Raw genomic sequence first — 17,329 nt, 5'->3', positions numbered from 1 at the left:
GAGCGGTGTACCACTATTCCAAGCAGACACAGAACAGTGAACAGAATGCTATATAGTGTGGCTGAGCGAGCGGTGTACCACTATTCCCAGCAGACACAGAGTGGCAGTAAACAGAATGCTATATAGTGTGGCTGAGCGAGGTACACAGAGTGGCAGTAAACAGAATGCTATATAGTGTGGCTGAGCGAGCGGTGTACCACTATTCCCAGCAGACACAGAACAGTGAACAGAATGCTATATAGTGTGGCTGAGCGAGCGGTGTACCACTATTCCCAGCAGACACAGAACAGTGAACAGAATGCTATATAGTGTGGATGAGCGAGCGGTGTACCACTATTCCCAGCAGACACAGAACAGTAAACAGAATGCTATATAGTGTGGCTGAGCGAGCGGTGTACCACTATTCCCAGCAGACACAGAACAGTGAACAGAATGCTATATAGTGTGGCTGAGCGAGCGGTGTACCACTATTCCCAGCAGACACAGAACAGTGAACAGAATGCTATATAGTGTGGCTGAGCGAGCGGTGTACTACTGTTCCCAGCAGACACAGAACAGTACACAGAATGCTATATAGTGTGGCTGAACGAGCGGTGTACTACTGTTCCCAGCAGACACAGAACAGTACACAGAATGCTATATAGTGTGGCTGAACGAGCGGTGTACCACTATTCCAAGCAGACACAGAACAGTGAACAGAATGCTATATAGTGTGGCTGAGCGAGCGGTGTACCACTATTCCCAGCAGACACAGAGTGGCAGTAAACAGAATGCTATATAGTGTGGCTGAGCGAGGTACACAGAGTGGCAGTAAACAGAATGCTATATAGTGTGGCTGTGCAAGCGGTGTACTACTATTCCCAGCAGACACAGAGTGGCAGTAAACAGAATGCTATATAGTGTGGCTGAGCGAGGTACACAGAGTGGCAGTAAACAGAATGCTGAGCGAGCGGTGTACTACTATTCCCAGCAGCGACACACAATGACTGGGGGGGACCCTGGCTAGCGTGGCTGGAGCGCGAACTACCCTGCCTGCCTACCCAAAGCTAAACCCACAGACAAATGGCGGAGATATGACGTGGTTCGGGTATTTATTTACCCGAACCACGTGACAGTTCGGCCAATCAGAGCGCGTTCGGGTCCGAACCACGTGACCCGTTCGGCCAATCACAGCGCTAGCCGAACGTTCGGGGAACGTTCGGCCATGCGCTCTTAGTTCGGCCATATGGCCGAACGGTTTGGCCGAGCACCGTCAGGTGTTCGGCCGAACTCGAACATCACCCGAACAGGGTGATGTTCTGCAGAACCCGAACAGTGGCGAACACTGTTCGCCCAACACTACGTGTCACGTGGCACTTGGCACGTGTCACGTGCCACATGCCACGTGGCAAAGTGCCACACGACACGTGGCAAGTGCCACGTGACACTTGGCAAATGCCACGTGATACATGGCAAGTGTGTTCGCTTTCTACAGAACTGCTGTGCTGTGAGCAGTGGCAGTGTGACAGTTAGTGTGCACTAGTGTCTTATCCTCTGCTGTCTGACTGTCACTCGGGTCGGCACTTGGCACGTGTCACGTGGCACTTGGCACGTGTCATGTGGCACTTGGCATGTGAACAGCTTATCACTGTGTACAGCCCTTGGCCCAGCAGCACTGGAGCACACACTCTGACTATCTGTCATACAATGACATCAATCAAGCTAATTAACGATTTAACAATAGTGTAGGGATAGTAGTGAAGGGGTTAATCACCGAACAGCTTTAGGTTTATAACTGTGTACATAGTTGCTAGGCCACCAGCACGGGAGCATGTCTCTCAGTGAGCATTCAGCAAGCTAAGACGTCTTATCATGGCAGCCCTCCTTATTATACAGGGGGGCTGGCCAGTGTTCCTTTCTGTGATTGGGTGTCAGGGTTTAGGCTGGGAGCCCTCTGATTGGCTCAATGAAGTCAAGTGGGGCTGGCCAGGGTTCCCCTCTGTGATTGGTTGCTAGGGCTTCTGCTGGGAGCCCTCTGATTGGTTCCATGACGTCAGCTCCTTAGTTACAGTATTTCGGATCAGGATATCTGCTATATCCGCGGATATCCGGGTTATGCAGCCAAATATCCACAGATAGATAACCAGATTAAAAAAAAATCTGGAATCCGAATCGGATAGCGTAAAAAAGTTCGGATATACGGGTTACACAGATATCCGGATTCCTGATGAGCGCCCTGCAAATACATACCCAGGCAACGCCAGGTCATCAGTGGGTGGAGACAAATACAAATTTCACTGGGAAAATGTAAACTGCAGCCATTTTTACACTGCTAATTTGTAAAACTTTGCACAGTTGCTCACTGGGTGACTGTGATTATTATTCATAAAAGTGGGTGGGGCCTACAAAAGCCAATCAAAATACACCTATTGATTTTCAAGGGGAGTATTTAATTGCTGCCATTCTTGCACTATTATTGGCTGAAGTCTCAAACCAGGTACAGTTGGTCATTGGGTGACTGAAGTTCAAATTCAGAAAAGAGGGTGAAGCCACCCACAGCCTATCAGATTTGATTTATTTCAGAGCAAATTATTGATGCCAAAGACTGCAAAGCTCACAGACTAGGTCATTGCATAATTGAGTAATTGTGTGTTAGGGTTAGAAAAAGTGGGTGGAGCCAACACCAGCCAAATACATGCCAGGGCAAACCAGGGCCATCGGCTACTACAGGATCTTCTCAAAAAATTAGCATATTGTGATAAAGTTCATTATTTTCTGTAATGTACTGATACACTTTAGACTTTCATATATTTTAGATTCATTACACACAACTGAAGTAGTTCAAAGCCTTTTATTGTTTTAATATTGATGATTTTGGCATACAGCTCATGAAAACCCAAAATTCCTATCTCAAAAAATTAGCATATCATGAAAAGGTTCTCTGAACGAGCTCTTAACCTAATCATCTGAATCAACTAATTAACTCTAAACACCTGCAAAAGATTCCTGAGGCTTTTAAAAACTCCCAGCCTGGTTCATTACTCAAAACCGCAATCATGGGTAAGACTGCCGACCTGACTGCTGTCCAGAAGGCCATCATTGACACCCTCAAGCAAGAGGGTAAGACACAGAAAGACATTTCTGAACGAATAGGCTGTTCCCAGAGTGCTGTATCAAGGCACCTCAGTGGGAAGTCTGTGGGAAGGAAAAAGTGTGGCAGAAAACGCTGCACAACGAGAAGAGGAGACCGGACCCTGAGGAAGATTGTGGAGAAGGACCAATTCCAGACCTTGGGGGACCTGCGGAAGCAGTGGACTGAGTCTGGAGTAGAAACATCCAGAGCCACCGTATACAGGCATGTACAGGAAATGCCCATTCCCCAGGTAAAGCCACTTTTGAACCAGAAACAGCGGCAGAAGCGCCTGACCTGGGCTACAGAGAAGCAGCACTGGACTGTTGCTCAGTGGTCCAAAGTACTTTTTTCGGATAAAAGCAACATTTGTACGTCATTCGGAAATCAAGGTGCCAGAGTCTGGAGGAAGGCTGGGGAGAGGGAAATGCCAAAATGCCTGAAGTCCGGTGTCAAGTACAGGTCAGGCGCTTCTGCCGCTGTTTCTGGTTCAAAAGTGGCTTTACCTGGGGAATGCGGCACCTGTAGCCCATTTCCTGTACATGCCTGTACACGGTGGCTCTGGATGTTTCTACTCCAGACTCAGTCCACTGCTTCCGCAGGTCCCCCAAGGTCTGTAATCGGTCCTTCTCCACAATCTTCCTCAGGGTCCGGTCACCTCTTCTCATTGTGCAGCGTTTTCTGCCACACTTTTTCCTTCCCACAGACTTCCCACTGAGGTGCCTTGATACAGCACTCTGGGAACAGCCTATTCGTTCAGAAATGTCTTTCTCTGTCTTACCCTCCTGCTTGAGGGTGTCAATGATGGCCTTCTGGACAGCAGTCAGGTCGGCAGTCTTACCCATGATTGCGGTTTTGAGTAATGAATCAGGCTGGGAGTTTTTAAAAGCCTCAGGAATCTTTTGCAGGAGTTTAGAGTTAATTAGTTGATTCAGATGATTAGGTTAGGAGCTCGTTTAGAGAACCTTTTCATGATATGTTAATTTTTTGAGATAGGAATTTTGGGTTTTCATGAGCTGTATGCCAAAATCATCAATATTAAAACAATAAAAGGCTTTGAACTACTTCAGTTGTGTGTAATGAATCTAAAATATATGAAAGTCTAAAGTTTATCAGTGCATTACAGAAAATAATGAACTTTATCACAATATGCTAATTTTTTGAGAAGATCCTGTATATATATATATATGTGTATATATATATATATATATATATATATATATATATATATATATATATATATATATATATATATATATATATATATATATATATACTGTATATTCCTGCGTATATATATATATATATATATATATATATATACTGTATATTCCTGCATATAAGACTACTTTTTAACCCTTGAAAATATTCTGAAAAGTTTGGGGTCGTCTTATACGCCAGGTGTCATTGATGGCGGGTGATACGCCCTATCCTGGTACTGCATCTCAGATCTCCCTGCTGAGGGAGCGCAATCTATTCTTCCATACCGCTCTGATAAACAGGTAGACAAGGAGAGCTAACCAGTCTACTTAAGGAGAGTTGACTAATGCAACAAGTCAATTGACTATATACTGTTATATACTGGGTAACACATACAGTACAGCACCAGTATCTGTTCATACACAGCACCAGTACATGATTTTTTCATTTTTATTTTAATTTGGTGTGGTTTGGAAGAGAGGTAGTCTTATACGGCGAGCATATCCCAAACTCTATATTTTAACTGGAAAAGTTGGGGGGTCGTCTTATACGCCCAGTCGTCTTATACGCCGGAATATACGGTATATATATATATATATGTATATATATATTTTATATATTTTTTTTCCCTCTGCACTCTTTTTTCATTTGTATGCTTTCTTTTGAAGAGACTTAATTATCCTTTTAAAAGCATTCTTTACTTCCGTATTCCTTAGAGTGTAAATGTATGGGTTTAGCATAGGAGTAACAACCGTATACATAAGAGCAAGGAACTTGTCATAGTGACTGCCTTTTGGCCGGATATAGACAATAATGACTGTGCAATAAAACATACAGGCTACAATAAGATGGGATGAACAAGTCGAAAATGCTTTCTTTTTTCCTGCATCACTTTTGATCTGCAGAATAATTTTAATTATTTTAATATATAGAACTGCTATTATAATGAATGGACACAGAACAGTGGTAATGGCGGCTGACATGGTGGCAAAATTGCTGATACGTGGATCAGAACATGCTAAATTTTGCAGTGGCGCCATGTCACAAAAGAGCTGGTCAATTTCATTAGGTCCGCAGTAGTCCAGACAAATTGTGCAGATTGATTGTATAAAGGATATTATGAATCCAGCCAGCCATGGAAGCACAGTTAACTTATAGCAAAATGTATTGCTCATAACTGTTGAATAATGCAGTGGTCTGTTAATAGCCAAGTATCGATCAAACACCATTAATGCTAGCAGAAAGCATTCCGTTTCTCCTAAAGCATGTAACATATAGGTCTGTGTAAAGCAGCCAATCACAGATATGCTGTTATCAGCTTTAATGAGAACTGATAATATCTTTGGAATAGTTACAGAGACAAACAAGATTTCTAAAACAGCAAATGTGGTTATGAAAAAATACATTGGGGTGTGAAGGGTAGCATGAGTCCTAACTAAAATGATTACACAAATGTTTCCAAGGATACATATAATATAGGCTAGAAGAACAACATAAAATATTACATTGTGAAATTTTTGTAAGCTGGCAAATCCCACCAGAAAAAATTCTTTCACTCCAGGACTGGTAATGTTTTGCATTGCTTGTATAGTAAAACCAAACCTAAGAAACATAAGTAAATGGTTATCATTGTATAATATTAATTCAACATGTTGTTTCATTGACGCAAATGGAACATTGTTCTTCTCAATAAGGCCAGACTGAAATCCAGTCCTTTTATTGCTTTATTTTTTACTAGTTTTTGCAATTGTAGTTTTGCCTGTTGCAAACATTTCTGTCCTGTAAGTAACTGTTGAATACTCTCTAAATACAAGTCAGGGGGAACCAGTTTTAGAAACTCCTTTGAATGTTAATATCATCCTTGAATAGCCAATGGGGAAGGGATATATCATAAATTACTTGCGTGTATTGAGCCTCTCTTCTCTAAAAATAAGGGAAAAAATAGAAAAAAAACACAATATTTCTTCATTTACATCTATTATAGCTTTACAATAAACAGTGCTAACTATATGTTAAACAAACACATTGTATTTGCTAATCCATCCTGGTTATTACAACATTTAGATTACCACATTACAAAAAAGATATTGCAGTTTTAGAGCAGGTGCAGAGACGAGCAACAAAATTGATACGTGGGATGGAAGGTCTCGCTTAGCAAGAAAGGTTAGATAAACTGGGTTTATTTAGTCTAGAGAAAAGACGCCTTAGAGGAGATCTAATTAACATGTATAAATACATCAGAGGGCAATATAATAGCTTGGCGGATGAGCTTTTTGTCCCAAGGCCTACTCAAAGGACTAGAGGACATGATCTGCGCATGGAGGAAAAACGGTTTAGCCATTTATTTAGGAAATGGTTCTTTACAGTAAGAGTGATTAAGATGTGGAATGCATTGCCACAGGAAGTCGTTATGGCAAACTCTATACCTGCATTTAAAGGGGGCTTAGATGCTTTCCTTGCGTTGAAAAACATCCATGGCTACAATTACTAGGTAATGCCTAATGATGTTGATCCAGGGATTTTATCTGATTGCCATCTGGAGTCGGGAAGGAATTTTTCCCTTTTGGGGCTAATTGGACCATGCCTTGTAAGGGTTTTTTCGCCTTCCTCTGGATCAACAGGGGTATGTGGGGGACGGGCTGGAGTTGTACTTTGTACTGGTTGAACTCGATGGACGTATGTCTTTTTTCAACCAAAATAAGTATGTAACTATGTAACTATGTTCCTAGTACAATGTATGTTGACAATATTGTATTTGGAAATAAAGGTGTCTTTTTTTTTTTGCTTTCTCACTGTACACTATTGATGATTGCAAAACCTTATTTGCAAAAATATAATAATGGGTTCGGATATCCGATTCTATTCGGATACCACGACGTTCGGATTCGGATATCCGATTCGGATCCAGATTTCTAGGTATCCGGATCCGAATCAATTCGGATTTTAAAAAGGGTTATCCGAGCACCCCTGAGTTTTGCTAAAACTTTCCCAAGTTTGATCATAATTTTGAAAATGAATTTTTTATGCTGGATTGAGTTTGTCCCTTCCTTTTTTTGTGTGACATGGGTCCAACTTAAGCTTTAAAACACACCAAAATGTATTATACAACTCGCCTCGGTTAAAATGATACCACATTTGCCTCATTTAGTAACAAACTGGTGGTGCGCTCTCCACAACTATACTGGACATATATATATATATATATATATATGTCCAGTTGTCATTGAAGCTACTTTCAGAGTGGGACGTTGCATTTTGATGCAACGTTAAAGTCGCAACGCAAACTCGCGACTTTAAACAAGGCATTGTCCAAAAAAACTCACAACGCAACTTAATGCCCCGTTATCGTTGCATATAGTAGAACATACAGGCAATGAAAAGTATGCTTCCAAGTCATTACTGAGCATGTGCCAACAGTCCAACGCAGCTAATAACGTGAATAACGCACAGCATGCAGCACTGTCTAATAATGCTACACGTTACACACAAACGCAACGTGTGCACTGTGAATGTCACACAGACTGTATTTCTGTGCGTTAGTGTGCATTTTCGAATGCGTGACTTTAACGTCGCACTGTGAAAGATGCCTAAGTGTTTTTAAAAGGAATTTTATTGATACTGTAAGGTGTGAAAATATAATTTAGGAGAAAACGTAGGAGAAAAAGTGAATTGCATATGGACCTTAATGTGATGTTGATAAGTTAAAAACACAGCAGCTGACCTTTTGTAGCCTATGTGGTATATTACTTTTAGAAAATACAGTAGATTTATATCTTATCTTTCACACAGCTTGTCTTTATGGTTTCAAATACATATGCAGTGCTTTTAAGATCTCAGTAATATTGAACAGTTGTTTATTAGCCTGCAAATTATTTTGGAAAAACATTTTGGCCCATATGCAATTAATTTTTTCAAAGAGTTTTATCTTAGGAGATAATTTTTCATCTTGTATTTAAAATAATTTTTCAGCATTTTGCAATTAAAAAAGTACCAACAAGTAATTGAAAAACTACTATGAAAATTATTTTGAGTATTTTCTTGCTTGCTGGGGATTTAAAATGTATTTTATTTACAAGTTGATAAAATATCACCTAGGAGAAAATTCAGGTGAAAAAGCGAATTGCATATGGGCCTTTATGTGCTATATTTTACCATATTTGATTAGTAAATTAAATAAAAAGCTCTTGTTCAGTGCATATATTTTAAATTCATTTATCATTATCAGTAGGTGACATCGGGCTTCATTCACAAAAGAGTGCTAACTGATAGCACGGCCGTTTTCGTATTGCGCGCAATCACGAATTTTCGTGCGAGACGCTAACGGTTTTGCATGCAAACATGATTTTTTTGCGCGGAAACGATATCGTTTGCTTGTGAAAATTCACGTTTGCGCACGAAACCGTTATTGTTTTGCGCGTAAATTCACGATCGCGCGCAATGCGAAAATTCACGCGAAAACGTCTGTGCTATCAGTTAGCACTCTTTTGTGAATCAAGCCCCTCATCTCAATTATCACATTATTTTTGAAATGTGCAGTTCAGACAGGCTTAGATAAAATTTAAAGTATTAAAAAATGAAGTTTGTAAATATGAAAAAAAGTCAGTTTAATAATAGACTCAACAAATATTTATAGTTAGTTGTTTCCATAAGCTAAAAAAAAATAACGCATCTCCAAGCACTATAAATATCAATCAGTTAAACATTTGATCCTATGAAGTATTTGATTTCTATGCATTTTACAGTATTTTAGTCCTGGGCTATTTCCATCCAAAGACAGAATAAATCAAATTAAGCAGACAAATAAATAAATCATTTAACTTTATAACAACTAAATAAAAATTAATTCATCTTACTTGAGTTCTGCTAACAGTGATGTTTGTATTCTATGGGGTTTTTTTTCTTATTAAATAGTACGCTTAAATTATAATAATATGATATGAATAAAGATAAGTCATTCACCATTTCTGTATGTGGTTGTTAAAATCCTAGTTCAATAGCCTTTTTATAAGAAAGGAACATATAATTGGTGTTTGGGGATAATCACCAGTAGGAGATTTATAGATAAAGATAATGCAGTGTGGAGCTTACGCTTAATAATTAGTTAAAGGATAAAAATCCCAGTAGATCTGAGAATCGGATTAATGGGAGAATCAAATTTGACAAATGAAGATAATAAATAAATGCCAAGAATTGATAGCTGAGGTAAACAAGCTTATATGTACTGCCTCCAGTTATAACTGATAGCTGTCAATAGTGGGCTAGCAACAAATATGAATCTTTTGTCACAGGGATCAGTGTGAGGACTGCTGAAACGTTAGTAAATTTAGGATTCTGCATCTGTAGTTGTATACACATATCAAGAGCTGGAACTTTATTTTAAAGAGACATTGAAGTGAAAAAAAAATGATATCATGAATCGGTTGTGTAGTACGGATAATTGCTAGAAGATTAGTTGCAAAGAAAATATTCTCCTATTTTTATTTTCAGTTATATAGTGTTTTTTATAACATTGCATCATTCTCTAATATTTGCAGTTTACACACTACTCAGCATTTTAAATGTTTTTTTACAGAGCAGTCTTGTGAACTACTGACCTGTCCTCTGGAGAGAAAAAGAAGATACAATGACTGACAGTTGCAATAACAAGCTTCAAAGGACAGAGTTCTCTGTGACTTTGAGGCTAAGTTCACAGTGGGACGTTAAAGTCGCACGTTAAAACAGCATTTAACGCAGAATAACTCACTGCAATGAAAAATCAATGCCCCATTCACAGTGCACACGTTACGTTAGTGACTAACGCTGCACGTTAAGTAAAAGTACTGCATGCAGTGCGTTATACACGTTATTAGCTGCGTTGGACTGTTTGCACATGCTCAGTAATGACTTGGATGCATACTTTTCATTGCCTGTATTTTTTACTGTATCTGCTGTATGCGACGGTAACGCTGCGTTGCCACTTTTTGGGCGCGTTGCGTTGTAAGCTTGCGGTGCGACTTTAACGTGGCATCAAAACGCAACGTCCCACTGTGAATCTAGCCTGAAAGTCGTGGAGCTCAATGGCTTTTTTGCATAGATAACAACTGGAGTTTCTTAACTCTTCCTGTACTGAAAACAATATTAGACTTATGTATCTGCTCTTAATGTGTTATTTCTTAGCTGTACTACACATGCAAATTATTATATCATATTTTTTTTTCGCTTTATTGTCTCTTTAATGTTACCAGAACAACCTGTAATGGATTTGTTGGCAAAAAAAGTTAATGATGATGTGTGTACATGAATGTGACTAAAAATGCACAGCTGGTAATTGCCTAATATTTAAAGCAGACCTAAACCCTGGACTTCCTCTTTGCTCTAAAAATGAAGCGCCAAATTGGCCTCAATTCACTAAGGTTAACTCCTGTCTTTAATAACTCTTCAGAGCTGTTTTACAGTTATCACAATTATATCACCATGGTGATAACTGTAAAACAGCTCAGAAGAGTTATTAAAGACAGGAGTTAACCTTAGTGAATTGAGGTCATTTATTGTCCCTTACAAAAAAAAACATTTCTTTTTTACTATTTACAGATCTCCTCAGATATGGTGCTGCACTGTTACTGTTTGGTTGCTGAGAGCACATATTGGCCTTGATTCACTAACCGGCACTAAGCCGATTAGTGTGCCTTATAGTTCAATTGTACTGCTGCGCTCTCCAATCCTGCAATAAAAAACACACTCCACATAGGGCAGTATTGTTCAAGTTCTATGCCCCCCAAATAACACCAGTGTCTTGTGCTCCCCCGGTGTCATACACTTATCCCTCGTCCCCTCTCACTAGATGCTCACCAGATTGTTACCACCTCAGTTTTTCAGGTGGATCTTAAGCATATCAATGTATTCACTTGTTCCTATAAGGAAAAAAAAGAGCTCCACATAGAGTAGTACAGTTCAAATAAGGTAATTCCAGTGCTATACACACTCCAATCGTGCAACACCACCCGCTGATCGTGTTCCCGCACCAATCTGCATGCCACGCTGCTCACCAGATGTAGCCCACCTACATATACAGGTGGATACTGCGCTTTTTACTCCAATCACTTCAACGATCCTCAGTAGTTCAAACAAGCCTCTAGCAAGGGCTTTCCATTTATTTTCACTAAAATGTTGCTCAAAAACATAAAAACAAGAAGACGCATATAGCGTATTACTGACAACAATGCCTCGGTGCGCAGCCAAACTATTGCACTTACGCCTCCTGAAGCACTCTATGCGTATCATACAGGTGGATGCCAATGCCCATCCGTCTGGCTCCCGGGTTCGCTCCGACACTTCCGCGTCCTCCCGTTCCGCCTTCACGCCTCCTCGCAGGGTATATCCTTAGACGCTTCACTGTTGACCGGCCGGTCCGTGCGCCTCTCGATCCTGTGCGACGTCAAACGTACAGCTCCGCCCTACGCGCGTTTCGTCTTCACGCCAGACTCATCAGGGGTTTCGCCTCCTGACGCCTGACGTCTGCATACATAGTCCCTGCCGTCTCCTGATTGGAGGACTGGCTCCATTTCGCGCGGATGGGCATTGTTTACAGTATTTCATAAAGACCATATAAAACATATTTAAAATACAGTACACATTCACAACTATACATATTCTTACAATTTCTCAGGCTATGTTATTCCCTCTATCACCCTTCTACTGACCCCGTATGTCGATCTATCTCGTAACCTCTTGTGTTGAAAAGTTTCCTTCTACTATGTGTCTATATACCTGTAGTGCCCCATCTTGTGGCCATTTAGCATAGTGTCTCCTTTCTATGTTTATTTCTCCATAATTACTTTTTATCTTATTTTTCCATTAGTGAATTGGATCTCATTTTAAATCTTGTCCTATGTAATTCATATTTTTATAGTGCTCCATAATATTAATTAAAGTGCCTAGTGCTATATATTAACTCTCATAAACTGTAATCTCTTAAAGTGCTGGTTTAATAACTCCTCTTTGCGACTCCACTCTCTAATAACCATCAATTCAATTTGTTTAAAAAAGATCCTTCCTCACTGTGAATTTCTTTGGGTGGTGCTAAGTGCAATTTTATTTATTATACAAAATATTTGACTAAAAAGTGCTTCGTGCATTGTTCCAATTAATCTTTATCACATTATCTATTTACTCTATATTCCCATTATCATCTCATCTTCTATAAAGTGCATCTTCTTAATATTCATATATATTCCTTATCATCTTCCTTAATCATTGGCAATATGACAATTTAGATCGAATTCGATATTCAGCCCATACGGGGTCATAGTTCTTAGGTTAAAGATCCATCTCCCCTCAGCTCTTGATATTTCCTTGGTCAGATTGGACCCTCTCCACTTCTTCATATACTTTTCCAGAGCCATAAACTTCAAGCCTGCTGGATCTTTATTATGGTGAATCCTAAAATGATTGGACACACTATGGCTCTCTAAACCTTTTTTAATATTGTTGACATGCTCTCTAATCCGTTTAAACAATTCTCTGGTGGTCCGTCCTATATATTCTAGCCCACATGGACACCATAGCACGTATACTACCCCCTTTGTCCTGCAGGTGATACATTGCTCAATTTTGTAGCTTTTCCCTGTGTTTCTTGATATAATTTGCTGTCCCCTTACTCCATTGGCTTCTCTACATCCCAGGCAACTTCTACACGGGAAGAATCCCTTCTGCCCGAGCAGATCACCTGCTGTTATTCTTGGGGGTTCTATGCAACTTGCTACTAGGGTAGATTTCAACGTTGGGGCCTTTCTGTAGACAAACTGGGGCTTCTGTGGTAAGACCTTCTGCAGCACTCCATCAGCTTGAATAATATTCCAGTTTTTTCTAATTATTCTCTCAAATTCCCTATATTGATGATTGTAGTCTAAAATGATTGAATATTCCTTGTTGTTAGTTTTCCCTCTGGGTTCATCTACCAACAATTGTTGTCTCGAGACTTCACCTGCTCGTGCCCTTTCTACTCTGAGTTGTTGTTCATCATATCCCTTTTCCAGAAACCTCTTGAGGATGATTTCACTTTGTTGCAGGTAATCTTCCATATGGGTACAATTTCGTCTCACCCTTACAAACTGGCCTCTCGGTATATTTCTTAGCCAGTTCGTATGGTGGCAACTGCCTAGGGGTATATAACCATTTCTATCTGTACTTTTAAAGTACGTTTTTGTGGTTAGTTTATTTTTCTCTTTCTTAATCTGTAGGTCTAAAAAGTCCACCTTCTCCCTACTCATGTTTATTGTTATGTTGATCTCCGGCCATACTTTATTTAGTTCTCCACAGAATTGCCTCAGTGATTCTTCTGAATCTCTCCACACAAAGAATAGGTCATCGATAAATCTTGACCAGGTCACTACTTTATCATACAACTCCATCTCTTGTACTCTTTTCTCCCATTCCCCCATATATAAATTAGCTACACTTGGTGCGAACTTCGCTCCCATTGCACACCCGGTCTGCTGCAAGTAATATGCTCCTCCGAACCAAAAGTAGTTATAATTTAGGGAATACTGTAAAAGTTTAATAATGAACTTGATTTGAGCCTCTTTCAAGGATCCATGCTCCCTCAGAACTTTTTCAACAATTTGTACACTTTTATCATGGGGAATAACTGTATACAATGAAGATACATCTCCTGTGACTAAAAAGTCTCCCTCCTGTACCTCCACCTGTTCCAAACGCTGTAGCATATGTTTAGTGTCTTTTAATAGATTCTGCACTTCAACCACTCTTGGCTGCAGAAATATGTCAATGTATTCTCCTATTCTCTGTGTGAGGGACCCTATCCCACTCACTATGGGACGTCCAGGTGGATGCTGTGAATTCTTGTGTATCTTTGGATTGTAATAAATAACCGGGATCCTTGGTGTTGTCGGTAACAGATATTTCAACTCATCTGTAGTAATGATATTGTCCCTCTCACCCTGCAATAATATTTGTTTCAGTATTTCCTTATACTTGGCAGTTGGGTCCCCCCTCAGCATTTTATACGTTGACACATCTTGCACAATCCTTGTCATTTCTGTGTTGTATTGTACTTTACTCATCACCACCAGGCCCCCCCCCTTTATCTGCCGGTTTTAATACTAGGTCCTTGTTCTCTACCAAATTCTTAATTTGTGTCTTCATTTGCATATATCCCTGTATTTTCTTTGTTTGTATCTTCTCCAAATCCTTAAGTACAGCTTTCTTGAATGTTTCTACTGTATTCTCCTTACTGTGGTCCTGTGGGTTAAAAAGTGACCGATTCCTTAGATTTGTATGTGTATATTGAGTTGGGGGGTTTACTCGAGTGCTGGGTCCTTCTTTCCCTAAAAAATATTTCTTAATGTTGAGCTTCCTTGTATATTTGAATATCTACATATGCTCCAAACTTGTTAAATGGTTTCGGGGGGGCATAATTCAACCCCTTATCCAATAACTTGATTTGCGTGTTTGTAAGAGGTACCCCACTAATATTAAAAATTCCTTCTCCTTGTTTTTCTCCTATCTTCTCCTTTTGTTTTCTAACTCCTCCCCTGCACCCTCTTCTATTGCCCTTTTGCTCCCTCTGCCCCAGCCCTCCTCCTCCTTCTCTTGTAGATAGTCCCATTCCTCCCATTGGTCTATCCCTAAAAAACGTTCCCGATCTTCATTCCTTGATGTAAAATTATTTATTACAGATGGATCTCTGTCATCGTCTTCCAAGGGTTGGCATCTGTTATATCTCGGAGGGTTCCTATCTCTCAGATGATAATATTGGGTACCATACCTCTCCTGTTTTTGTGGATATTTGGGAGGCCTTATTTGTTTGGGGCTTCTGGGGCGTCTCTGCCAGTTTGGGTTCTTTGGGAGGGTCCATGGTCTCTCTTGTTGAACTCCTCCATATTCTGACATATTTGGTCGTTTTTCTACATTATCACTACTTTGTTTTTTACTGGTGGTCTGCTCTGTAGCGTTTGTTTCCTGTACCACAGGGGTTATATTTTGATCTTTCTGCTGTTCCTTTAATTTAACCTGCCATCTATACGCCTGTTGGATTCTATAATCCCTACAGTCACTTGAGTATCTTTTCTGCTTAATATCCATAATCTCTTTTTCATTATTAACCAGAACTTTTGTAAGATCTTCCATCTTCTGTTGGTATTTCTCTTCCCCTTTATGTAATTCCATTTTTAATTTAAGTTCATCAATTTCAGTTTCTAGTCTTTCTAATCTATTTTTCTTCCTCTTGGCCAGTCTTTTCAACAAACCCACCCCACATTGGTTAAGATACTCCCCCATTTCTTTATCATTATCTACATTATTTTCCCTATCATTGATAATCAGATCCCATCTGTATCTTTTTGGGACTATACCTTCTTCTACATAGGAGTTAAGGCTAGTGTGTTCCCACCAAGCAGTTTGCTCCTTCAACATGAGGTTGTGCAAAGTTTTAAACTGAGCATCTAAATCATCAGGGTCATTTCTATCATTGCCCTCTCTAGAAAAAATGGTTTTTAAATCAATATTACCCCTTGCTCTGAGTTTAAATGCGTCCATATTTGTTATTAACTTAGGCTGCAGTAATTAAATAGCTGGATAACTATTATTATAATCAGATTGTATAATACCGCGTCACAATGTTCACACAATGATTACCAGTCCATTCACAATAAACAGTTAATGGGATCGCTGCAGAAAAATCCAGTCACTGGGCCATATAGTTCAATTGTACTGCTGCGCTCTCCAATCCTGCAATAAAAAACACACTCCACATAGGGCAGTATTGTTCAAGTTCTATGCCCCCCAAATAACACCAGTGTCTTGTGCTCCCCCGGTGTCATACACTTATCCCTCGTCCCCTCTCACTAGATGCTCACCAGATTGTTACCACCTCAGTTTTTCAGGTGGATCTTAAGCATATCAATGTATTCACTTGTTCCTATAAGGAAAAAAAAGAGCTCCACATAGAGTAGTACAGTTCAAATAAGGTAATTCCAGTGCTATACACACTCCAATCGTGCAACACCACCCGCTGATCGTGTTCCCGCACCAATCTGCATGCCGCGCTGCTCACCAGATGTAGCCCACCTACATATACAGGTGGATACTGCGCTTTTTACTCCAATCACTTCAACGATCCTCAGTAGTTCAAACAAGCCTCTAGCAAGGGCTTTCCATTTATTTTCACTAAAATGTTGCTCAAAAACATAAAAACAAGAAGACGCATATAGCGTATTACTGACAACAATGCCTCAGTGCGCAGCCAAACTATTGCACTTACGCCTCCTGAAGCACTCTATGCGTATCATACAGGTGGATGCCAATGCCCATCCGTCTGGCTCCCGGGTTCGCTCCGACACTTCCGCGTCCTCCCGTTCCGCCTTCACGCCTCCTCGCAGGGTATATCCTTAGACGCTTCACTGTTGACCGGCCGGTCCGTGCGCCTCTCGATCCTGTGCGACGTCAAACGTACAGCTCCGCCCTACGCGCGTTTCGTCTTCACGCCAGACTCATCAGGGGCTCCGCCTCCTGACGCCTGACGTCTGCATACATAGTCCCTGCCGTCTCCTGATTGGAGGACTGGCTCCATTTCGCGCGGATGGGCATTGTTTACAGTATTTCATAAAGACCATATAAAACATATTTAAAATACAGTACACATTCACAACTATACATATTCTTACAATTTCTCAGGCTATGTTATTCCCTCTATCACCCTTCTACTGACCCCGTATGTCGATCTATCTCGTAACCTCTTGTGTTGAAAAGTTTCCTTCTACTATGTGTCTATATACCTGTAGTGCCCCATCTTGTGGCCATTTAGCATAGTGTCTCCTTTCTATGTTTATTTCTCCATAATTACTTTTTATCTTATTTTTCCATTAGTGAATTGGATCTCATTTTAAATCTTGTCCTATGTAATTCATATTTTTATAGTGCTCCATAATATTAATTAAAGTGCCTAGTGCTATATATTAACTCTCATAAACTGTAATCTCTTAAAGTGCTGGTTTAATAACTCCTCTTTGTGACTCCACTCTC

The 17,329-nt window shown here is 40.1% G+C and overlaps 1 protein-coding gene across 1 annotated transcript; it reads right to left on the bottom strand.

Annotated features, from left to right (window-relative positions):
- Positions 1 to 4,953: 4,953 nt before the first annotated feature.
- On the bottom strand, positions 4,954 to 13,368 carry LOC137533524 (olfactory receptor 6N2-like). The gene is made up of 3 exons (XM_068254898.1): positions 13,272 to 13,368; positions 9,904 to 9,910; positions 4,954 to 5,911 (listed from the first exon to the last, which is right to left on the bottom strand). Exons 1-3 carry the CDS (start codon positions 13,366 to 13,368, stop codon positions 4,954 to 4,956), a joined length of 1,062 nt encoding a protein of 353 aa, XP_068110999.1.
- Between the last annotated feature and the right edge of the window lie 3,961 nt (positions 13,369 to 17,329).

The sequence above is a fragment of the Hyperolius riggenbachi genome, chromosome 9 (assembly GCF_040937935.1).
Source record: "Hyperolius riggenbachi isolate aHypRig1 chromosome 9, aHypRig1.pri, whole genome shotgun sequence".
NCBI lineage: Eukaryota > Metazoa > Chordata > Amphibia > Anura > Hyperoliidae > Hyperolius > Hyperolius riggenbachi.
This window is presented reverse-complemented; position numbering and strand designations above follow the sequence as displayed.

What these genes read in the sequence shown, in the direction of transcription:
- LOC137533524 (XM_068254898.1), bottom strand. Translation starts at nt 13,368, where the DNA reads ATGGAAGATTACCTGCAACAAAGTGAAATCATCCTCAAGAGGTTTCTG.